Source organism: Labrus bergylta, chromosome 12 (assembly GCF_963930695.1).
Source record: "Labrus bergylta chromosome 12, fLabBer1.1, whole genome shotgun sequence".
Classification (NCBI taxonomy): domain Eukaryota; kingdom Metazoa; phylum Chordata; class Actinopteri; order Labriformes; family Labridae; genus Labrus; species Labrus bergylta.
In genome coordinates this window covers 2,534,329-2,560,351 of record NC_089206.1, presented here as the reverse complement: position 1 = coordinate 2,560,351, position 26,023 = coordinate 2,534,329, and the positions used below count along the sequence as shown (strand labels likewise).

At 43.2% G+C, this 26,023-nt stretch overlaps 1 protein-coding gene across 6 annotated transcripts in view; it reads right to left on the bottom strand.

Annotated features, from left to right (window-relative positions):
• Positions 1–24,927, bottom strand: part of cables2b (Cdk5 and Abl enzyme substrate 2b) — a 35,697-nt gene extending 10,770 nt beyond the window's left edge. For all 6 annotated transcript variants that reach the window (XR_010667520.1, XR_010667519.1, XR_010667521.1 and 3 more), the window contains exons 1-2: positions 24,262–24,927; positions 5,281–5,373 (exon numbers count right to left, since the gene is read on the bottom strand). Coding sequence is in view for 1 of the 6 variants with exons in the window: in XM_020657084.3 (XP_020512740.2) it covers positions 5,281–5,373; positions 24,262–24,905 (737 nt within the window). In the remaining 5 variants the exon portion in view is untranslated. The remainder of the gene's footprint in view (positions 1–5,280; positions 5,374–24,261) is intronic.
• Between the last annotated feature and the right edge of the window lie 1,096 nt (positions 24,928–26,023).

Below are 26,023 nucleotides of genomic sequence, written 5' to 3'. Positions count from 1 at the left end.
GATGTTGTCCTTGTGTTTCTTGTCTTCTGTGTGCTCCTATTGCAACGCAAATTTCCCCTTGTGGGACAATAAAAAAAAAAAATCTGAATTTGAATCTGAATAGCGTTTAGCGCCCCCTGCAGACTTATCCTGTGTGTTGGATGTTTTTAATCCTTTATTTGCGTAATGTTGTTGTACAATAAATATCAAAAGTTAACCGATGTATTTGTGGTAGGTTGTCTGTCTCTGATCTTTCAGCCCTGTGATTGACTGGAGAACAGTCCAGAGTGTTACCCTGCCTCTCGACCAATCACAGATCCAGCTCCGCTGCAACCTCCAATGGGTAAAGCAATATAGATAATGGGTGGATGGAAGTGCTGGGCTCCAACATTTAGCAACGTAACAATTAAAGTCGTGTCAAATTCTCAAACTGGCACATTTTTAACATGATCATTATCATTCCTTTTGTGTTTGTTTTGGAAAACATGCAAACACACTTGACACTTTTTAATGACCAGCAGCACCTTCACAATGACACAGCATTAGAGAGAGAGAGAGAGTGTGTGTGTGTGTGTGTGTGTGTGTGTGTGTGTGTGTGTGTGTGTGTGTGTGTGTGTGTGTGTGTGTGTGTGTGTGTGTGTGTGTGTGTGTGTGTGTGTGTGTGTGTGTGTGTGTTATTGTGGAGCCTCTGGAGTTTAAAGCCCTGTGGAGCAGAGACTGCACGTCGCTCGCCTGCTTCTCGTCTGGGAGGAAAATGTTTACAGCCATTATGTTTGGCTGAGGAAGCAAAGAGACTGGAGGATGATTCACAGTGTGTGAAAACACAAACACAAACATCCCTGAGTAACACAGTGTTTTCATCAAGATTTACCATCTTAAGCTGCCAATAGGAATCACAGAATCATTGACCTTGTTGTTGTGGCTGAGCTCAACCACCACAAAAAGGTCACTCCTCACTGAGACGGCCAGAGAGCCACCGACACAAGCTTTTAATCAGAAATTCAGCCAAATTGAAAAGACTTCATCCAGCTCTGCAGCTCATCAGGAAACTGGAGGAGAGAGAGAGAGAGTAGGAAATCTACCAGATAGTTGCATAACTTGGGTTTAAGAATAAATCAAATACAACACGAGCTGTGAAAGAGCAAAGCTGGATGGATTTCCTAACCTGGAGCTGCCGAGCGTGTGGGTTCAGGTGAAGAAGGGGGGGCGGATATGGATCTGCAGAGTCTGCTCGGTGTCGTGGGCTAAACTCCACTAAACGTCAGGGATTGGTAGTTTGCCCACATGGTGATCCTGCAGACTTGGCAGCACCCTAACACCTTCCACACAGATCAGTTTGATACCATGTTCCTTATTTTTTTATAAGGGGGAGGTCAGGGGACAGGATTTAAAAAGAAAGTCTCTCATTGCAGAGGTCGGGCCGTTTGAGCCAGCAGGAGTAGAAAAGTTTGATTTGAAGGTCCATTTTTGTCATTTTCAGGAAATCTAGAGATATGTTACTCAGAGCCGCTCACCTCTGCATGACTATTACAGTCAGTCAAGGTGCAGGACTTCAACCTATCCATGACGGGGGATGTTGAGTTTGATACCTGACTCAAGGTTTTTGAAGGGAAGGAGACTTGTGTGGGTCAGAAGTTGGGACTTTCCTTCCACTGCGATATGATCATCCAGTTCTCCGCTCGCTGCCCGCTGAATAAATGTCTACTTCAATATCAGTCTGAACTGATTTTTATCTTCTTGCCCCTGCTGCTCCGCCTCATCCTGTCCTGTGATGAGTTCAGATTTAATGTGGTCGTGAGGCTGTGTGTACGACTGAGACGCACTCACACACACACGCACACAGCTTGTTTTTTTATGATGCATGGGAAAGTGGAGAGCAGGAAGTCAGCGGGGAGTTCAGTGGAAACATCAGCAGCAGCATCACAACAGACCGGCTGCAAACGTGACTGTCTGTCCCCTCACCACCAGACTAATCCTCCAGGGAGCTGCCCCCCCCCCCCCCCCCCCCCCCCACCCCCCCCCCGACCCTGAGCTACAAAAAGAATGACTAATGGAAAACAAGGGAGGACCTTATATGCCAAATAAACTGTGTCAATGCAGAAAACCAAAAGGTTGAGAGAGTTCAACAAGTCCCCATAGACGTAACTGTGACCGAAGACTTCATGTAATAAACTGACACTGATGTAGGGAAGGTTCACTGTTACACAGGATATGAGCCCGAGCCGTGTTGTTTTTAACCCTGGACTGTTCTGCTTTCTGATCCCTTCATTTGTTGCCTTCAGGGACAGTCACATGCTGCTTTCATCAAGTTGGTCTCCAGACACACACCATCAACAGGTACATACTGTATGTGCTCCAGCTCCTTTGTATGTTGTTATTAGGGATGCACTGATGCATCGGTTCAACACCGGTACTGATGTCGGCCCTGTTTGCAGACATCGGTAAATAATGTGTGAACCGATGTCAGCAGCCGATGTGATGTGCCAAATCAATTTAATTCTGAACACTAGAACATCTCACTACTGATCCAGAGAAGAGGATTTTTATTGGGCAGAATAAGTCACCAGGCTTTTGGACAAACTCTGACTTGTTTTCGTTTACAAACATGAGAGAAAATGTCGGCGTTGTGGCACTCTTACACCAGAAGAAGTCATGAAATGAACAACGGAATCGGCTAAATTATTTCAATAATCGGCATCTCTAGATTTTATGAATCTTTTTTTTTATTTTATTTTTTTACAATATCTTAATAATAGTTGACACAATTTCTGGCCTGCATATTTAAAGCATTTTTCAACACTGCAAATATCTGTGATTGAGCATCAGGAGCAAAGTTTAATCTAATAAATAAAAAGTGAAGAAGAAGATGAAGAGGGGGAGTATGAGGAAAATATGGAGGACAAGGACGGGGAGGAGAAGGAGGACAGGAAAGAAAATATAAATAACAAAGACGGGAAGAACATTGAGATGGAGAAGAGGAGGAGGTGATAAAAAGGACGACAAGGAGGAGACTGAGGAGAGAGGAAAAGAAAAAAAGGAAAAAGTAGAAGAGAAAAGGAGGAGGCAGAAAAAGGAAGAGGAGGAGGAAATGAAGGCAATGGAAAAGGAGAAGAGGAAAATGGGAAAAGGAGAAATGGAATTAAAAAGGAGGGGGGAGGAGAAGAGGAATAAATAGAGAGGGAAGAAGGAGAAAAGGAGATTGATAATGAGGAGGAGAGAAGTAGGACAGAAGAAAACTAGGAGAGAAAAAAGGAAGAGGAGCAGGGAAAATAATCCAACGTTACAGTCTTGATATTGGAAGGAGGCTTTCTTTAAACTTTTCATCTAAAGGGGATTTATATTGATCTGAATCTCAAATCTACACTGAATTTGAACGTTTTTTCCTCAAGAGCTGCTTCAGCCACGACAGTGAAAGCTAAGATGAGAGTCTCCCTGTGAGCGCTTTTACTCCCTTTATGATTCACACTTTTTTTTTTAAATCTCCCATGAGCCCGAGCAGGGTATGAGCACGCGGCGGCAGATTTACTTTTCTTTGTAAGCTGCCGTCTCTTCTCCGTGATGACATGGAGGACTTGGCTGAAACACAAACAACAACTCTGCTGCTCTTAGCCGGAATCTGTTTCTAAAACAATCAGCTCGGAGTCTATTTTTATCTGATGAGACGCGTCGTGTTCCTTTGACCCAGAGCTCTGATTTATACTCCCCGCACAGAGGGACCAGAATAGAAAACAATAGAGGAAGAGGGGGGGAACAGAATGACGATGTCCAGGCTCGACGAGACACAAACCAGCAGCATGACAGCTGAGTGTGTAAAGGTGAGACACTCAGACTCAGCTGTAACAAAGAATCTAATAATACAAATGTACAAACCAGCTTTTTTACTACAGGAATATAAATAGAACACATTTAGTTTGCATGTCTGGTTAGGAAATTCGATGGTGATTTCTTTTAGTTTGAAGGGTTCAGAAGAAGCAGAAAACTCTGGATTTGTAAAATGATGACAGTGCTGAAGTGCAAACAGTTCCTCTTAAAGCCAAGGAATTGCCCTTAGGTGTGAAGTTAAAATGTCAATTTTTACAGCAGGAATAAACATGTTTACTCAGTGGTGATTGTAGAGCAAGTCGGGGCCCGAGGAAAAAATCAATAGGGGGGCCCTCAAACCATTAAGTGTTAATCACCATCATTTTGTTTTTCTCTCCTATAGACGGCTAATTCCTCATTTTTCTTTGGTGTCTTTCATTGACAAACTTTAGTTTTCACAGCAATCATGCATGTGAAGATTAGCAGGGCAGCCAGAGTGAGTGCTGTCAGATGGGGGTCCCCTTAGGGAGGTCTCCTACTGTCACTGCAAAATTTGCACATCTTTGGGCCGTCGCTTTGGTTTAAGTTTGTGAGCCCTCAGTTGCCTGCCTTACCTGTTGACACGCAGCGACTCTGTTTTTACTACCTGGTTCAAAAAAGTCTATTTCGCTCATTTGCTAAAACTGTAGGGGTTACATTTTTTTATACAACGCATCCATTTTGGTTTGGTTAGAGTTATCCATAAATTAGCATAATTAGGGGCGGGGGTTGAATTGACTGACAAGGTGGGCGTGTTGTAGTATGAGTATGTAGTTTCAGGCCCGCCTCAGCTCCCCCTCTTTGTCTGTTTATAGATAAAAATCAAACACTAGTTGGAGATAGAATTACTAATATGGCGACCACCATTCTTCAGAAACCAACGGGTGACGTCACTGAGACTACGTCCATGTTTGATACAAACTATAGTGCAGAATACTTCCACTGTAGCTGGTCATCAGTGGCTTCATTTATTGCAGACAATGTGTCCCTCAGTACGGTTATATAAAGACTGAATAGCTGCTAACAATAATTCAAGCACCCTCTATTCTTGCCCACATCCTTTTCTACCTTCAGAGACACAAACGCAGATGACGGCCGCCTGAGGAAACTTCCTCAACAACATCTCACGCCCCCTGCACTGACCTTCCTGTTCTTAGGTGTTGTTCTGTAACTGAGCCTGCGGGTACAGCAGGGATAAACATGCTGACCCACAGCTACATCACCTGTGTGGACTTAGAAGGGGATCATGTGACGTGTGCTACTTTACGCTTCCATATGTACTTAAAGATGGGATTAAAACATGAGATACATTACTGTAAGGTTAAACCTGCAGGTCCAGAACAAAAGGATGCTGGTTATAGGATTGGACTCAAGATATTTCAAATGACAGTTTGAATTATCTATGATATAGATCCCTGATGTGACAGCCAACAGAAAAATAACAATGTTTGTGTGTCTCACCTGCTGCCCCTCATGTCGCACTGTTTCATGTTTTTAAAGTTGATCTTCTTCGTGTGTCGAGGTCGTGGAGACCCCCCCGAGAGGTTCCGAGTCCTACAGAGAGGGAGACACAGACGGAGGGAGGGTTTAAAGTTTACTCTTATTTCAGTAAATCATAAAGTATTGACACACACACACACACACACACACACACACACACACACACACACACACACACACACACACACACACACACACACACACACACACACACACACACACACACACACACACACACACACACACACACACACACACACACACACACACACGGGTCATAAATCAGCAAGTCTTTTGTGTGTGTGTGTGTGTGTGTGTGTGTGTGTGTGTGTGTGTGTGTGTGTGTGTGTGTGTGTGTGTGTGTGTGTGTGTGTGTGTGTGTGTGTGTGTGTGTGTGTGTGTGTGTGTGTGTGTGTGTGTGTGTGTGTGTGTGTGTGTGTGGAAGGTCACTTTATGAGCGGGGTTTTCTTGACTTTGTGGGATTAAAACAACACAACCTCGGCCATGAAAGCAGGCCAAGGAGCTCAGCTCTGTGACATCACAGCAGTTATGTAACAATGCTGAAATCAGCAGAAAGTCACACACACACACACACACACACGCACACAAACACACGGCACCTGCACAAAAAAATTGCATGTTATGCCTAGTGCGCATTTACAATACGAACTCACACTCTCACATGTGTATATAGGGCGTATGAATAATCCCCGCGGCTCATCAGAGAGCTCATTCTCCACACAGCCCGTCAGCACAGATATGCAAATACATCCAACTCCACAAACGCCTTTTTCTCCTCAACAAACAGAAAAACTCTCTGAACCACACAGATAAGATTTAACCCATCATCATGTTTTTGAATATATTTTTAAAGTCTCTTTGTCTCCTCCTGCAGCAGAGTCATGAAGTGCTCTACAACACAAATAATGATCTGTACCCCGTCTTACTATGTTTAAATAAAAGACAGTAATATCATATTTATGTCCTTTTATTTAGGGACAAACTCACCCAACAACAGAACACTTTCCAACGCGAGATAACTGAGAAAGTGTAAAGATGAATGATCAGAAATACTTCATGGAATGAACTAAAATGTCCTCTTTTTTTATTGTTGCAATAAAAAGGCTCGTCGTGTAAAGGCATGTTGCTTCACTGAATATTGATGCTAAAATCAAAGTTTTGACTCTGATGACTCACACAGCTGAAGCATACTGGACCCCAAACCGGAAGAAACCGGAAAACTAAGACCGTCTGCTGAGAAACAGGACTGTTACACAACTGTGAAAACACACACACACACACACACACACACACACACACACGCCTACAAAAACACAGAGGCGCACACACACACACACACACACACACACACACACACACACACCTACAAAGACACAGAGGCACACACACACACACACACACACACACACACACGCCTACAAAGACACACACACACACACACACAAACATGCCTACAAAGACACAGAGGGACACACACACACACACACACACACACAAAGACACACACACACACACACCTACAAAGACACAGAGGGACACACACACACGCCTACACACACACACACACACACACACACACACACACACACACACACACACACACACACACACACACACACACACACACACACACACACACACACACACACACACACACACACACACACACACACACACACACACACACACACACACACACACACACACACACACACACACACACACACACACAGAGCATCTGCCACTGTTTTTATGGCTGACCTGGTGATTCCACACCACATGGAGATTAAACCACTGTTATCACTACTGCTTACTATCAGAGTAAGGAACACACACACATGCACACAAAGACACACACATGCACACAAAGACACACACACACACGATAACTTTCTATTCTGTCAGATCTCAGGACTCCTAACAAGAAACAAGATAGTGAAGCAGATGTTGGCTGGAGAGAGCGTGTGTGTGTGTGTGTGTGTGTGTGTGTGTGTGTGTGTGTGTGTGTGTGTGTGTGTGTGTGTGTGTGTGTGTGTGTGTGCGTGCATGATGCTGCAGGAACATCTGGGTAGTGACATGCATCGCCGCCTCCAGTCACGTTGACTCTCTCTTCTCAAACTTTGAGTGAACTGTTCCAGAAAAGAAGTTGATCATTGAGCGTTTACTGGATAAAAATGAAGATCCCAAGTAAAAGCACACACACACACACACCCACACACACACACACACACACCGCTGCATCACATCTGCAGCACTATTAAACCACTGAGTCTATCTTTAGATTCTACTGTAACCACGGTCACAAGATGGAATCTTCTCAGCGTTCCATTTCCACGGGAAACGACATTCCGCTGCATTCCGGAAGGTCACCGTGGTCGTGTGGGAATGGAAGGAGCCGATTGGACCAACAGCATACCATGATGAATGACAGTGATGATGATGTTTATTCTTCACATTATTATTCAAATCTTTTATGATAACACAAATCTCCAAAAAATGAACAAGACATCCAATCACACTTTAGCGATTCCTCGACTTCTGCATTTTAGCTGCACAAACTGGCCAACAATGTCCAAAATCACCGTGGCAACAGCAGGTGTGCCTGTTTAAAGAGGTCTTCCCCTCCGATCATGAAAGAAACGTCGGCAGGAAACATCTGCAGACCTCCAGCTGACAGGGAATATGGAGCAAAATGTTTAGAACAATGAGAAGACTTTATAGATTTAAAAATTATGCAAATGAGTGACTTTATGAAGTAGATACCAGTCTGTCTGACTTATCGGATGTGTCAGATTCTGAGTCATTCATAACTAGAGAAGACCTACAAGTGGTCACTGAGACCAAAAACTCATGAAGCAAACATTTAGTGAGGTAAATAATCGAGTGAGAAGTAGAGATATTTTATCATAGACTTAATTTTTAGAACCCCTGCAGTAACCCCTGCTGGCCACTAGGGAGAATACACGTTTAAGGGACTTCTGGATCGACTTCACTTTTCAGCAATTGTTGGAAAAACTTAAAAGGGATTATTTTATTGGCAGTTGTTGTCTGCGTTCAGTGGAGAGGAAGAGAGAGAGAGAAAAATATAATTGATGTAAGGATAGCAACTACAGACCGGCTGACATAGACAGAAAAGAGCCCTTTATAAATAACACAAACAGAAAGTTCAGAGAAAGAGACATTAAAAAAAAAAAAAAAAAAAAAAAAACTTCCCACAGAAATATTTTCATACTCTTATCTTAAGCATACAGTGTTCTGACAGAGTGTGTTTATTTCCAGCTCAATTAAAAAAAAGAAAAAGGAAAGCTATTTTTAGTGCGTGTTGTTCATGACTCAAACTGGATGAAATGACTCGGCGTCCCAGAAAAATCCATCACTACAGCCCCCCAAACGCAGGCCTGCAGGGACAGAGCCTTTTAATCGAATGTAAAGTTCAATTCCCCTTTTGGCTTTCAATGAGTATGAAGAGAATTGATTTTCAAAGACATGATCGTGCTTCCACTTTAACGTTTTCAAATGAGTCTGAGTAGAGCTAGACATCCAGGTGTTGATGACATCATCGGGATGCAAAAAGTTTAACCGCACGGTGATGACAGAAATAAATATTTAACGATTATTTAACAAAGATACTCTGTTTACGTTTGAGTTTGGCAAATTTCCTGTTTTAAAACTGCATCTAGAAAACATCTTAGTTGAAAACAGGAGAGGAGATGTGATGGACGTTATTGGGTCAGTCTCCATCTCGTCTCATCACAGAAAGACCTTTTGATGTCCGTGCAGCTCTCACAAACCCCCTCAGGACATGAGTGAGCATGCAGTCAGTATGCACGTCTTTCTAAACACCATTCATCATCATCAGCACTGGATTTCTTTCCGTTCCCACAGACAGGAAACTTTCCACAACATCCCAGACAGACATAGTGGACTGGTTCTCATGGAAATGGGCCGTTGGTCAGCCATGCTGTGATAATGAGTCTGCAGATCCACAGCTCAGATACTGGGACAGATTTAGACTGACTGGGAGAGCGCTGGCGTCAGCTGATCGCACACTTACCCCAGATATCCCTGTTGTTTGTGGCCACAGAGTTTCTCACACAGAGGCCTTCAAGCGGAGAAAGATAACCAACAGGGATGTTTATGGTGACGGTTAAACAGGTTTATGTGATTAAACTTTTCCTGTTTAATGTCAGACACATTTCTGCTGAAGAACTCGAGAGCACGATCCCAGAGCTCAGACTGTACGAGTCGAGCACGATCCCAGAGCTCAGACTGTACGAGTCGAGTCTGGACAGAGAAGTCACAATTGTCCATAGTTATTGAGTATTTTAGTTGTCTCATGTGCACGGCTCAAAAAACACACACCTGCAAAAACTCAAACACACTCAGCATCACCATTAATCTCTCGACTCCTGTACATGGCTCAAGTTGAATTTCCCCCTCTTAAGAAATCAGAGCACAAATCTCTTACAGCACTTTAACTTTGTTATTTGGATCCTTTTAAATATGAATTCTCTCTCTCTCTCTCTCTCTCTCTCTCTCTCTCTCTCTCTCTCTCTCTCTCTCTCTCTCTCTCTCTCTCTCTCTCTCTCTCTCTCTCTCTCTCTCTCTCTCTCTCTCTCTCTCTCTCTCTCTCTCTCTCTCTCTCTCTCTCTCTCTCTCTCTCTCCAACACAAAGAGAATGTCAGATTATCCAGGAAGTCTGAAAACGGCTTTAATCACCAGTTCCACATTTCACAACTCTTCACTGTCATCTTTTGCCTTTCACTGCTCCAAAAATATCTCCTTTCTTTCCAAAACTGTGACATTTACAGATACTTTCATATTTATTCTCTACTTTTATCACCATAAACACACAAAAGGACGACTTAAAACTGAGCTACTTTCAGACCAAACTGGACTGGACACCTGAACTTCTGGTGAAAACTGAAAAATGGCGTCTACAGTAACCGACCCAAGATGGAAAAAACAAACATAAAGGACCAGTGAAAAACATCTAATAAACAAATAACATACAAGACGCAAATATACACAAATGTCTCCACACGCTGATTAATGACACACTGTGAGATTAATGACAAAATTCCTGCTGCCGCATCCTGATTGGCTGTGGAGGGTCTATGATGTCTGTTCTTGGTGTATTTTGACGGACGGGTCGACAGCTGATTTCACCTCTCACACAGCTTCATCTGATCAGAGACGAGGTGGTTTAACTCTCCTCTGGCACACATCGACACACACCTGATTAATCTCCTGTCTCTGCACAGCTCTCGCTCTGGGACATAAAAATCAATTTAGATTCTTAAAGTCGTCAGCCATGTTTTGTTTCAGAATCCTCATCTCTGTGCTCATGCTCACACACACATTGGACAGCGTGTTTCTGAAGACGTGAGCAGTTTTAATGGGGTCTCTATTTGACTTCCACAGTTATCAACAATCTGACAGTCACACTATCGGCTGGATTTCTGCCATGTGAGAAAATGTTTGTGATCCATCTTGCAGTTTCAGCAGTTCCACGATCCAATTTTCCACATGGCTGCAGTCAAAGATCTGTTCTTAAGCGAGCTTGTTCTGGTATCACTGCCGCAGTATTTCTTACTGTACTCCGAAGGCTGCTGATATAAACTATCACTCTGGTGTGATTTGGCCCGTATTCATTCTTTCTGTTGCATAACAACGTCATGTTTGACCATGAAAACAAGTCAGAGTTTATCCAACAGGTTTCTTCCTCTGCACAATAAAAACCTCTTCTTCTTCTCAATCAGTAGTTAGGTGCATCCCAGTCCTGAGCCTGCCAGATGTGAACAGGTGTGTCCTGGTGTCTGGCATGTTCAGATTTGTATCAACTGCTTCCTTTCTCTTCATTTTGTTTGGTCAACGTTGTTGATGGGTGCTGTCATCAACGACTAAACGTTATGATAGAGGGTTACATGCACTTTTGTTATAAGCAGTAAAGCGTTCAAGGAGATTTTAAAAAGTTGATCTGTGAGTCCAAATTGTTGATCGATTTTTCAGATTTTTTTTTTAGCATAATTTTGATTTTGAAGGTTTTAGAAATTTTAGGAAACAGAGGAAAAATCTGTGTTTACAACTCTTACTATCATCCTCTCTGTCTCCTTACTTCTCTTATTCTCTCCCTCTTCACAGTGGCTTCAAATCTCTCTCTTACACTCGTGCACAATCACAACCACAGGCACACACACACACACACACACACACACACACACACACAGCTTTACTTAAATACCTCCCTCTCTAAATCCTTACCACACACATGCACACGCTTTGTAATTGACCAACGAGCAACCATAGATTAAATGTCCTGTTGTCTAAATCCTCAGACTGCACACACACACACACAGAGACACACACACACACACACACAGAGACACACAGCAGGCAGCAGTGTGTAAGAACAGTCTGTCCACACCTCTGACATTGACTGACGCTGGACGTTCCACAGATTACACTACAAGGACTTCTGACTGAGCAACACACCCCACACACACACACACACACACACACACACACACACACACACACACACACACACACACACACACACACACACACACACACACACACACACACACACACACACACACACACACACACACACACACACACACACACACACACACACACACACACACACACACACACACACACACACACACACACACACACACACACACACACACACACACACACACACACACACACACCAGCAGGCCTGTTGTGTGTCTTACATCACCAGATTAACAAACTCCTCCAGCAGTGAATAAAAATTCAGCCTTCATTTCTAATCCCTTCTTCTCTCCCTCCATCCTCCTCCTGAATAAAAACCACAGCAGTCAGCAGAGCCAGGAGGGTTCAGTATGCTGTCACTGCTAACCTGTTTGGTTCTTTTAAGAATATCTAATAGGTAGACATTCAGTTAAACTACACTTCTCAAAGTAAGAAAACACAGTCAACAGTCAAAATTTATCATAACCAAACCTCATTCATTTTTGGTGAATCTTTTAATGTTTAGTTTTGTTGTAGTGAATTGAAATTGGTCTTTTGAAGGTCTCCGTCTTGGAAGGCTGAGAGACTATTTGGCCACATCATTACTGTGATAAGAAGGAAAACACCTCTTTCTAAAGCAAGAAATTACTTCTTCATAATTAGATTTTCATCCCCTCCTTCCGGCTGCGTTATGGTTTAAGTGAGTGACACGCCCCCTGCACACAAGACGATGATTTTTAAGTGATATTTATGGTCTTGTCTTGGTCTTGGTCTCGGAGCACTCTTGTCTCAGATATGTCTTGGTCTCAGTTAGTGTGGACTACAACACTGATGTCTAGTCTTAAAAAAAAGGTTATCTGTTTCTTATTTTTCAGCAGTAGTGCTTTAGTTTGTAGTGTCAGTAACGAGGATGCAAAGAAATAATGTGGTTTGACTTAAATTTGTTCTTTTCTAAATGTGTAGGTTAGTTTTTGTTTTACCTGAACAAAATGCAATATGTGTGACGTGAAAGATGTTGCTAGGAGCGACAGTAAGTGTCGATCATTCAAAGTCATGAGGTGGGGAGTTGCTTACTATAAGCAACGAACCAAATTCTATGAATTAAGCCTTAAGTGTTTTTTTCAGATGCCTGTTCCTATCTCTGCACCTGTTCATTTTGTCAAGTTTTATCAGCTGTTGGATCGGGCAAAAAAAGTCCCAAACTCGCGATTAATGCCGACCACGGCTTCCAAGAAGACGAGAGGCTCTTCCTACAAAATCTCAAAAACAAAAAGATTCTGTTGAAATGTTTAAGCAGGAAAAAGAAGGTGGAACATTTTTAACTGATTAACAGCCCTTATAGATTCAAACAGTCAATAATTAGGGATTCTTTAGCTGTTGAATAACTTCTCACTTCTCGGTTAAGACACAACAACAGCTCATTCATTCATACAGAGTATTCTTTTAGTTAGACTCAAAATGTAAAAGTTGTTGTTGTCATTTTAAAAAGCCCCTGCATGCTATCCATCCACACTGAGCTGTTTACATGCCCAGAGTATCTTTGATAGATCCATGTGTATAATCCACCTCTGCTAATCTGGTTCTCATCACTTTGATTATAATCCTAAAATACCCGTTTAAAGGGCTTTATGTGCCGACCAACCAGATCAATTAAATCTGCTTATAATGAAATCATCTGACTGCATGGAAACTCAGAGGGCAGACACAGGGGAACCAAGGACACTAGCATGTTCACAAACCACCAGATACTGCACACAGATCTGCGACACAGATAAGACTGTGTGCGTGTGTGTGTGTGTGTGTGTGTGTGTGTGTGTGTGTGTGTGTGTGTGTGTGCGCGCACGCACAGGCCTAAGGTCACAGAAGGTAGTGGTCTGTTCACACTGATGGTGTTCCACCCACACAACACTTTCAGATCATGTATGTATGCAGTTTATTTAGGTCACGCTTCTCTATGTGTGTCTGCATGTGGCTGCAGCAGGCCCTGCGACCCACGTGACATCGTGGGATACTTGGTTTACCTGCCTGTCTACCTGCATGCTCTCTGACCGTGAACTCATTGCACCTGAGCAAAGCTAAAGCTATAGCGAGCGCGTTGCACAAGAATGGCAGTGTCTGTTTCATATGTCGATGTGGTTAACAATGTCCAAGACGTGCTGCACTGCTCTGTTTCAGGCTCTCTCAGGGATCTACACTCAAAGTGAGGGCAGGACACGCGCTTGAGGCGGGTGGCTGTGCAAATTCCTCGGTTGATAGAGTCAAAATAAGGAAAACTTTTGGTGTTTTTTTTTCTTTTAGCCTAAGTGTGACTTCCTCCAGATTTAACTCGTATTTCCTCATCGTGAAAAGCAGGGCGTCTCGAGCACACTCTTCCAACTGGACAAATGTTTAACTCTAGTGAAACGTTTGCTTTTTGGAACCGTGCAGGGTGATGTTGTTGTTTTTGTTGTAAATTCTAGCAGTGTCTTTAAACCTCGATCATATGTGTTGTCTGAAAACAAAAACAAAGACCTGAAGCACCTGTCAGCTGTTCGAACGAATACATCTCATTTTCAGGATTAAGACAAAATACATACTCTAAGTGATCATGCAGCTCTGTGTTAGCCTACTAGTTAGTGCGCGCGCCACATTCTGTATGTGGAGGATACAATCCTCCAATTGGGCTGGCCGGGTTCAAGTCCGACCTGTGGCTCCTTTCCCCTCTCTCTTTCTCCCAGATTTCTGACTCTAGCCACTGTCCTATAAAAGTCAAAAATAAACCTTAAAAAAGCGACCTTCTACTGGAGCTGACAGAGATACCAAACAGCTTTCAAACTAACTTCAAAGATGGAGGATTGTAAAAAGAAGAGATTCACTGTTTCTTGTAGTTTTTAGTTGTTTCAGAGTGAAAAAGAACGTTTTCAAAACAACAACGTCGGTGTAGAAAGAATGCCAGTCAATGTGTTAAAGACAAAAGGCTGTTGTCTGATTTATTAGAGAGGACACGGAGTGAGCAGGGAGAGACAAAGAGATCACGTGTGTGTGTGTGTGTGTGTGTGTGTGTGTGTGTGTGTGTGTGTGTGTTTAGGGTGTGGAGGAACGGGGAGGCATGCATGTTTAGACACACACACACACACTGAAACACACAAGACATACAGATGATGTCAGTCAGATACCTTCTCCTCTCTACATTTTGTTCCTCATAGTCATAGAGTGTGTGTGTGTGTGTGTGTGTGTGTGTGTGTGTGTGTGTGTGTGTGTGTGTCCAGAGGGTGTGTCTAATCAGTATTCCTGCTGAATCTGATAAGTTTTCTTTTTCTTCAGGCACATTCAGCATGAGGTTCAGTTGCTTTTGATGTGTTTCAATGTGTGTTTCTGGGTCACTGCCACACTGATCTAACATCTACAGATGCAGTCAGTAGCTTTTGGCTAATAAATAAAATATATACGTATACAAAAGTAATGCTCAATCAACCCTTCTGGGCCTCCATACACATGTGGTGGTGACTGTGTCTGCAGAGACTCTTTCCTATGACAGACGTTTTGTTTTGTTTTAGTTGACTCAAGATGTGGATGGAGAGCTGGTGTGTTTCCTCCAGCCAATGACAGAGCACAGGTGAGTTCAGGAGTGGATTTAAATCAGCTATTGGACGTGATTCAAACCTGAGAATGTGACAGACATGGACACATAATCCCAGTGAGGCCAAACACCAAAGCAGGTAAAGCTCGTTCTGAAACGAGGGTGACCCTTTGTGTTGGCCTTTTGTTGGTCTGCTACCTGTTGGACAGGCAGGTGACTAACACCGGTGGTTAGCATGCGGTAGCTTGCAGTGTCGGTACAGGTAGTAAACGTTCACCATACGTCCTGGAGTGAGCGTGCACTCCTGAGGGTGACGAGCCCAGTTTGGATGTTGTGTTTACAAACCGCTAAATGCCACTGACTCCACCTTTAAAGGGCGAAACTCATTACATGTATCTGCTTGTACACAAGCTTTAGACACATCAACTGTGCTGACATTGCCGGTAAATTAGACAAAATATTTCCTCGCCTTCATCAGACGAGTAGCACAGAGTAACTGCAGCTGCCATGGCTGTCCCATGCTGGTGTACATGGAACAAAAGTGAACATTCAGGCAATACTGTAAAAGGATGTTTTGGCATTCAAATAGCAGCGTGGTGACATTCAAATGAATAAAACATTGGAGCAGCTTTAGTCACCACCATTATGAGCGTCAGCATTTCAAACATCTTATCAGCATGACACACGTGTGAGCTAAAGAGATAAAGAGAGAGAGACGGAGAAGAAGCTAAAACAGAGTAAAAACAAAAACAGGAAAAGTGGAGTTGAAAAAAAAAAAAAGCAATCAGAGAACCGAACCCTTCAACTGTTTACTCTGCAGGGAGTTAAAGAGGGAGGGACCCCAGGAGAAAACATGAAGAACAGACGGGGGAGAGTGAAAGACTTCACAAACTGGCTCCATATGTTAGCTTTGTTTAAATCTGAGTCAATGTAGAGTATCCTGTGGGTGTCAGGCATGTGCTTGTGCACGTATCAAACAGAGGTCAAACAGCTGGGGATGCACCAGTCAACATTTGAAATGTTTGGATACAGACGAGGAAGAAATAAAAAGACCAAATAGCCAAATTGATCTCAGGATTCAGCAAACTGTCTTAAAGGAAGAACGAGCCTCTTTTTGATCCAGTAGATGTCGCCCTTGAGAATCGGCACTAAACCAAAACAAACTCGTAGCTCGTAGCTTCACACTGCATGTAAACTGACACAGAATGATCGTGATCGAAAGACTTTTAAGTGAGTATGTTGTTCTTCTTCTCTCTAGTCCTTGACAACAGCTTTATGCAAGGCCGTCCCGTCCATGTAAACATGATGTGACAGAGGAGTAGAGGGAACTCCCATGATTCCCCGCTGGCCTCGACGTCACCTTTTGTTGCTGTAGTATTGGTTGAGAGCCCCCTGGTGGCGGTATCTACATACTGTATCTTTAAGACAGTAAGGTAAAAAGTAATTTGCAACAAAAATATCACTCTAAATAATAGAGTGCACTTCTTTAGGGATGTGAATGATAAGTTGACTAAATAATGAATGTTTTTATTAATTTAGGACAAAAATGTCAGTAAAATGTCTGAGCTGTAACGCAGTCCCCGGCCACTAGCTGGTGCTGTGGCTCCGGTTAATGCCTACTACCACACTGCTCTTCTACCTAGATGTAAACCAGCACCATGGATGGATATCACTGCACAGCAGGGAGCTACATAAAAAGACCTTTGACCGTGTTGATGCAAAGATCCTGAAACATATCCAGCAAACGTCACTTAATAAGTGAATAATCTCAGCGAGTCTTCTGGGTCTGATGTCATCGGGGGGAAACTCCTAATCTTAATATGAGGCGTGTACAACCTTCATTACTCAGCGTGTGGAGGGTTGGGACAGTCCACGTCACTGACTCCATGAGATCATTCATGAACACCTGACCTCTCCAGAGGGAGGTTCAGCCAAACAGGGCTGGCACCGTCTCCTCACCTGGTGTGAGAGGTAGGTCAGCAGGGTTTTAGTGTTTCCCCCCTGGCACAGCCACTGATCATCTAAGTCCCACAATAACCTCATTAAGTGTTCAGAACAGAGGAAAGGCACATTTATCCACGACAAAGCAAAGACACAAAAAGACAAAAATATACTGCAGGCCTGTCGGTGTTAAGATTCTCCTGACGTCAAATTTCAGAAATCAGGGACTATTAATACAAATGTTCGCCTGGTGGACTACAACAACAATGGTGGACGCCCAAGTTCTGTTGACTGCCACGACTCCCAGTCAACATTTTCTTGAAATGTAATGACTTTGTAGTTTAGGGTCAACTGCACCTCATCGTCCGTCCACACAAACGTTTATGTGCAAGCAATTTTTCAAAGTTAGCATGAGCGTGTTGTTTCATTGCAAAGTCAGTCCGCCCACTACTGGTCTGGCATGTATACTACAGCATTTGTAGTCATTTTGCAAATCCGTGTGCATGGCGATTGTTATCAAAACGCTGTCGTCTGAAGGAGGAACATTTCTAAAAACAGAAAAACAATTCAGTTTGTCTGTGGATCGCCCATGATGTCAATGACTTTCAGATGCAGCTCTATTTGAGCGAATGAGTGGAGTCCCGAGAAGTTGTGTATCAATGGAAAGTTTATGTGTGTGTGACAGGACTTGTTAACTAATCGGTTGTAAAGTGGAAACAAACTGAGGCTAAGTGCCTGGTGGGGAATCCTCAGTGTCCTGGTCGGCTTGGTGTCACAGACTACGTGTGCACTACACTCCAGCTGAATAAAGCTAAATCGAGCCGACACTGCTCAGGGGAGCCATTAATCCTGCTAGAGTCAAACACAGGTAGGACGACTCGACCCAGGTATTAACTGGAGAGTTGATGCAGTCGAGTTTTAACCTCAATCAGCAGGTATAGAAAATAAATGTATACAGGAAGTGACTACTCAATCTACTTATGATTAATGTATCCACAATACTCTTTTGGTTTATTCCAACGACAAGTGAAAGTACCATGTGGCTGCTTCAAACCAATCTCATGCTTTGTTTCACCATTTAAACCACTGTCGCTCCCCAAAACAAACCAACCTCCATTACTGGTGACGATTATGGCATCGCTTCCTGCCAGCAAATCCAATGAGCTCTGAGACAGGAGAGAATCTGGCTGCTTGAACAGCTAGCTGCACAACTTCCTAACCAGCCTCTAGTTAGCAGCAGTTTCAATGAAATTAATGTGATATCAATTTAAAAAAGAAAATCCATGACACTTAGGAGGTCTTTGCCTAACTCTGCTATTTATTTTAACAACCCAACTTTAATCATGAGTAAGTACTTTGTAATAGAGGCAAGAAAAAAAACGTTCTCTTAACATGCAGAAACCTCGAGCAGAACCACAGACGTCTTCCATGACCAGATGAGGACGGAAAGAGAGGGACGGATAGAAGCAAACAAACGGAGACGAGGGAGAAGTAATAACACAGTAACGTGAAAATTAGACCTTAAGGAAATAACTGAAGATTTAGCAGCAGAAATATGTCTAATATTAGCGATAACTTCTATAATAACGATAGTCTAATAAAGACTGATAATAAATTCAGGAGTTGGAGTGAAGCAGGTCCATGGCTGTCAGAAGAGTGGAAACACCAGGACATATTTTCTCCATGAAGGAACATGACCCAGTTTCACAGGAATCAGTCAATAAATACAAACGCTGTTTTTTGTGTCAGAAGCGATAGTACAGTGGGGACATTTCAGGTGACTCAGAAGCGATGCCGCCTGTCACCACTCCCGCTGTTTTCAAGCTTTGACACTTTCACTGTGAACACAGCGTTAGACTCTCAGTGCACACACGACATAACTGACACTCGACCGAACTCACACAGACAGCTGACTGCAAACAGCCTCTGTGGAAAAAAGGACAACCGTGTCCTTTGTAATGCTCTGTATAGGCATCACAGACCTCAGGGTAGGCCGAAACACACATGAACACACACACATACACACACTTAAGGTCATAATACTGACAAAACCCTTCAGCTCAGCCTCTGCACTGTGTCCCTCTGCTTCCTGCACTTGTATCTTTGTGATGTCCTTCAGAGTGAGGAGTCACATCCTCTCTGTTTGAAAAGAGGCTGATTTACACTTATGTTTCAGTTTAAAGGCTTTATATGTGATTTTTCACATTTAAATATAATATAAATCCAGTATATCCTCTGAAAATAACTCTGTGAGTCATGACTGTCTACAATGGGTGTAACACCCGAGTCCCACTGTCTGTGATGTTTTCAGAGTTTTCAGAGTCCTATCTTCACTTTGTTTACATCGCCAGGACGGCCGGCTGACTCCTCCCCTCGTGTATAAAAGTTGTTTAATTGAGGGACTAGAGAAAAGAAGAATAACATACTGTACTCACTGCTTAACTGTGTTTCTAGATCACGCTCATTTCAGGTAAATTTACATGCAGTGTGAAGATACCAGCATAATAAAGATCGCTAGCATTAGCACGCTAACACAACAATGCAGCGCAAGTTGTTTTGGTTTCATGCTGGTGCTCAAGGGCGACATCTGCTGGATCAAAAAATCCCATATAAAGCCTTTAAGGGTTAATGGCGTTCAGGAGAAAAATCAAGAGTAAGTCATGGAGTTGTCTGGCAGCAACGGTATGAGATATGCATTACATCACTGTCACCATGAACACAGTAGAAATGTGTGTGTGTGTGTGTGTGTGTGTGTGTGTGTGTGTGTGTGTGTGTGTGTGTGTGTGTGTGTGTGTGTGTGTGTGTGTGTGTGTGTGTGTGTGTGTGGTTAGCTGGCTGGCAGGACTTCACACACCGAGCCGTGTCACAGACGGAGAGAGGGACAGACAGAGTGTGACTGATGAGAGTATCAGACGACGGCCAACTTCATTACAACAGGAAGTGTGTAGGGGAGGAGGAGGAAGCTGCTCTATTCGATACAAACCGCGACAGCGAACGGAAAGACACTCAACATTAATATGTTCAAGTAGCTCATGAGTAGGAATCAGATGAACTTTTAATGACTCAATAAAGAAAGGGTTCTTGCAGCAGCACAAATGTAAAACTTAAAGCTCAATCGTTCCATTGAAACGTGTTCATTAAAGCTGTGATGTATCTGCTTGGTGCAATAAATGGTTCAAACTTCATCTTAATAAAATATAAACATGTGAGGGGCTTCAGCGTCCATCAAATGTAAGGATGTTAGTAAATGTGAGATTTTGCATGCAGATGGTTTTTTGGATTGTTGAGTTGACTAAACAAGCAACGTGTCATCGTGGACTCCAGGATCTTTGGCGCCATTTGTTGGTACTTTAAAATCTAAAAAATCATTAGTTTTAATTGCCAGTCAATCAGTCAAGTTGAAATATATCCATCAGTGTTTTCGACACAATCATTGTGGCCAGAAAGTATTCTACAGAACATTTTACCCCGAGCCCACAAAAGTTGCACAAATAGGCAACATTTAGCAGTTCAGGTCCCATCATGATTATTTACCACTGGGACACATGGCTGAATATCGATGTCCTCCCTAAACCCTGAGCCCTCACTGACTTTACTGACGTCACCTGGAAAGTGATTGAGTGCATGAGGCTGCGAGGGCTCCAACGGTTAAATACAAATGGGACAGCACTTTGCAACTTCTCTGTAACCATGACTACATGATGTCATGTAGCAAAAGCTCATTTTACGCTTTTTCACTTTACTCACTCACAGCCATGAAGTTCTACTCAATATAGGCCTATATATAAATGTCTTCGTTGTGGGAAAAATAAAGGTTAATCTTATTTTATAAACATAACGGGACTAATATGCTCTCTGTCTCTCTTGTTTTTGTTTATAGATTTGCAGTAGAGTTCTGAATTAGCTGTCGTTTCCAAAGAAACTTTTTCAGTAGACTGTAAATAGAGCGTGGTTTCACCTTCCTGTTTTTTTTACCGTCTCTACCTTTTCTCCGTTTTATGGTGCTTGTTTACCTTTCCATACTTGCGGGCTTCCCCGGGAAATCATATGTTTCACGTCACAATGCTATGAACTCTGGGTAATTCCCTCACGTTAAGTCTGCAGATATGCCCACTTACGGACAGGGTGCATAAAGGACCCGTAAAGTCAGCGAGAGATCCCTCAAACACTTGCTGGGACGGCACTGAGCACCAAAGTCAGTGAGTGTGTGAGGGTGGACATCGAGATTGGGCCAATGTCTCTCTCTATGTGTGACTGTTTTTAGGCAATGAAAGGCCAACAGGTACGCAAGGGTTAGAATGAGAACACATTGTCTGCTGATCAACTAGTAATCATTACGTTCCTCTCAGACGGAAGAATTAATAATATATTTTTTCTCAAAGTCCCTCCAGATGTTTCTGCGATGTTGCATTCAGGAGAATGAATTTGCCTCCACTAGACGAGTCAGCTGAGGTGAGACAGGAAATGCCAGAAAGAGAGAGAGAGAGGGGAGAAGACGTACAGCAAATGGCCGAGGTTGGACTTGAACCCCTGGCCACAGGGAACCACTAGGCCCCTTGACTTCCAAACAATCAATTCAAATTTAAAGGTATTACTGTATAATATGTCACGCTCACAAGAACCTGGAACAGGACTGATTTCTAGAACTGTGTTTGGATTCTTCAATTACGACCGAAACCGTTTTAGAGGGATTGCAACGACTTTGACCTTTGATCTACTAAAGGGAATCAGTCAGAAACCCAAGGTCAAAATAGAAGATTTGTCACCCCAGGCTTTTCCGGAGATACAATCACGAGCATGGGACAGGCAGATGTACAGACTGGTACCCGAACACATCACGCCTCCAGTCCCATCTGTCACCAGCTTCAAAAGAGACTGTGAGATGAGTCAAAAAATGAAATCAACAAATCAAGTGTTCCAATGTCACTCTGAAGAAAAGAAACAGCCTGACATGAAATATAATAAAATCCTGTATGAGCTGCTGCGTGTGAACAAATCAAGTGTCAGCATGGAGCTGTGGATGTCTGCTGCAGCAGCCTGAACGACGAGCTGTTATCTGCTGCCGATTTCCCGCCTGTTGTTCGGTGTAAATGGGTTAAGCAGTGTTTATCGCTGCAGGGCTGACATTCTCTGGGTTTTGATTCTCTGCCAACGCGGTGACGAGAGCCGAGCCATCCATCAGCACTCACACGGGCCCAGCATGTCTCAACCACCGCCAGATGAGTAAGCACACACACACACACATACACTCACACACTCACACACACACACACTCACACACTGTCAATCACTTCCTTAAAAAAAACCCACAGCCACACAGTCGAGACCAACTTCATTTTTCCATCTTTAATTTCTGAACACTCTCCTCTCTGTCTCTGTCTGCCTCTGTTTCTTAACGGAGACGACTTAAAGTAATCCAGAGTCCCAGCAGACACTTCAATTAAACGGATTCTGGGTCACTGTGCCGCAGTAAACGGCTAAACTTCACGCCGTTTGTTTGTGGGTTTTTTTTTTAACCCTCCCGCTGGTTCCACTTCCCCCTCCACAAAGTCACTAGCTACCACAGCATGTTGCTAAACCTTGTGTTTTTCACGAGAACACGTGTGCAAGGAGGGAACTCAAATTATCAACAAGAAGAGCAAAACATATTTCTGCATGATGTATGAGATGTTATAGATCTGTAAGTGTATGAAAAGGTCTGGTCTGCGTTTTAAAGAGGAAGTGCATGGTGGTCGGATATTCAAAGTTTGTACCTGCTATTACTTCCTGATGTGTGATGATGCTTTTATGGTGTTATTAAGATTTAAGGGTGATCTGAAGGTCTAGAACAAGGTTTGAGAAAACAAAACAGAGATCTTGAGGAATGCATGCAATGCATTGGATTGCTGTTTTCAGTTTGTCTATTGATATTGTATCTGTCATTATAAATAAAACATGGATATATATGTTTGGCAATAACATGAAGTGGATGTATGATCAGTTTTATGAGAAATGATCATGGGTGCATTGACATTGGTAATGTTAAAGTAGTCAGTACAGCTAACTTATTTTGATTTGGTTAGCCTACAAAACCTTCTGTGATGGTTTTGTAGGATATGAATATGCTCAAGTCAGCAAATGCATGACTTCTTAAAGACATAAAAGTGCAGAATATTTCATTAAGAAACAAAGCAAGACAGATTTGTATTTTATAATCATGAGACGGATGAAATAAATCACATTAGAAGGTGAGATTTTCTTATTTTCTGAAATGTTTTAAAGACTAAAGGGTTAAAAAAAAATCACAATACTGTCATAAGAAATAATGTTGGCTTACCTATTCAATACAATTAAAAAAAAACCTTCATTTAAAAGCGACAATATTGAATGAGAATTAATGAACAAGACAGAAATGAGTTCAAGTGTAAAGATATTATAACAGTGAGCTGAGTCATGTTTACAAAATCTGTCAAGACGCCTCCCTGTGTTGTGACATTATATCACTCATTCAGTGAGATGTTCATCACCTCATGTTATGACTGAGAACATCCTCATGCCTACAGTGAAAGCTTTGAATCCAGTGTGACCTCCTTCATGTAGGGAGGGAACATAAACAGAGAGGAAAATTTGCATCACCATCAGTGACACACTTTCAAAAGTTCCTTATAATCGACAGTGAAATGACTGGAAACCACACACACTAATGTGAAGCACTACATCAGATCCAAAGTCATGAGCCACTTAAGGCCACTGTCAGCCTCACAACAGGGGGTCCCTATGTGTGTGTGTGTGTGTGTGTGTGTGTGTGTGTGTGTGTGTGACAATGACAACAAATTCCTCCCTCAAACTTCCAGGTAACATTCAGACATTCACGTTCATGAATCACACGCGCGTATTCATGCGCGTAAAAAACAAAAACCCAGCTGAGGGTCTCTCACCTTTGTCTGGGCTCAGAGGACACCGAGTTACAGCTCTGGACAGACAGCAAGGTTGAGGACTTCCGCGGTCCCAGAGGAGACGGCAGCAGGCTGTTGTTGGACGGGGACGGGGAGAGCTGGTTGCTGTTGGTCGGGGTCGGGGACGGGGAGAGCAGGTTGCTGTTGCCCGGTAAGGGGGACGAGGCTCTGCGGCAGTCCAGCAACAAATCCGCGCTCCCCACGTCGTTGTACCCCGTGTCCGAGGGCAGGACGAGAATAGGCGGTATGTTCAGGAGTCCCATCCTCACTGCCGTGGCAGGATTGACCGTCCCGGAGCTCCCGGTCACTGCCAAATGGGAGAACGTCCCGTAGCTGTTGTTGTTGCCCGGATCCGGGGACGCTGCCGACGCGCAGCAGGGGTCGGCTCCCCCCGTGTCAGCCTCTCTGTGGTAGCGGTTCCCAACAGTGTCAACGGGATTACCGAGGACCGGCCGCCCGTCCAGAGAGATGTTACTGAGAAACAAAAGAGCAGCCTGCCTCCGGCGTGAGTTCTCCCGGTTCCTCCGGCTGTGTTCCCGTCCCGTGTGCGTCGTTTTTTTACCACCCACGGAGGTCGTTATCGCAGCGCTCGGCTGGCCGCACGCAGCAGCCGCCGCCGCCGCCATGGTCTCAGCACCCACTGAGGAAGTCAAAGTGAAGTGGATCAACTCGAGACCTGCAACTGTCAAATCCCTTTTACCCGGCGAGGGAGACCTTTACGCCCTCCTCGGCTCTCATTGGCCGGAAATAAGAGTGCGTGATGACGTGGGGCACCGAGCCCTTTGGGGAGGCGTTTGGCTACGCTGCAAACCAAAGCATGCTGTTAGGAAAAAATGTAAATACAGACCATAGATGGTAGTTGTTTAAGATTTGATGAAAAATGTGTCAGGAGATAAAACTCTGCATAAACAGCGCTTTTAAAGTCTGTTATTTTTTCTATCTGTATTTCTTTTTCTACTGGATTGGCCTACCACTGGTTCCCAAAGTTTTTTCTGAAGGGTCCTAAAGGGCTGGACAATTAATCAAGTGTCAATTATTTCAGTAACGATTTTGCCTTTACACGATCATGAAAACAAGATAATCGAGACATAACTATTATTGTGCCGCGATGTTGTGCTCGTTTTTGATCACATGTTGTGGTAAAAGTGTTTGTTGTTATATGTTGACCACAAGAGTACATCACCACTACCTGAAGAACCCAGTTAGTTTATTTATTATTCCACATTATCATTTGCATTTAATTACGTATTATTAACTGTTAAGAGCGTTTACTCTTAAGTTGTAAAATGTAATAGATGTTTAATTATCGTGATCTTAATATCAATCAAAAATAATCCTGATTAGGATTTTTGCCATACTCGAGCAGCCCTATAACGACCCCCCCCCCCCCCCCCTCCCTGGCAGATTCAATATGTTCAAGCCCCCTCACCCCTCACACATCAACAGATATGGACATAACACACTAGTTAGTCGCGCTCTTTGCTAACAAATTCTGAAGCGATACTCGTTAGAATTCATCTCAAAGATTGGCTGCAAAAAGTACAGAAGAGCAGTTCAGTGTGTGACGTCAAATTGCAGAAATCAACGAGCCACGTTTTAAGAGGAAGCAATCAAAAAGTGATATTGTGACATGAAAAGTTCAAATCTGTGACGTCTGTTGAGATTCATTTTCTGCAGCCTTATGTCAACCTGAACCTTTTTAACTTAAGGATCCTCAGTTCACTCGAAGGGATGATACATTATT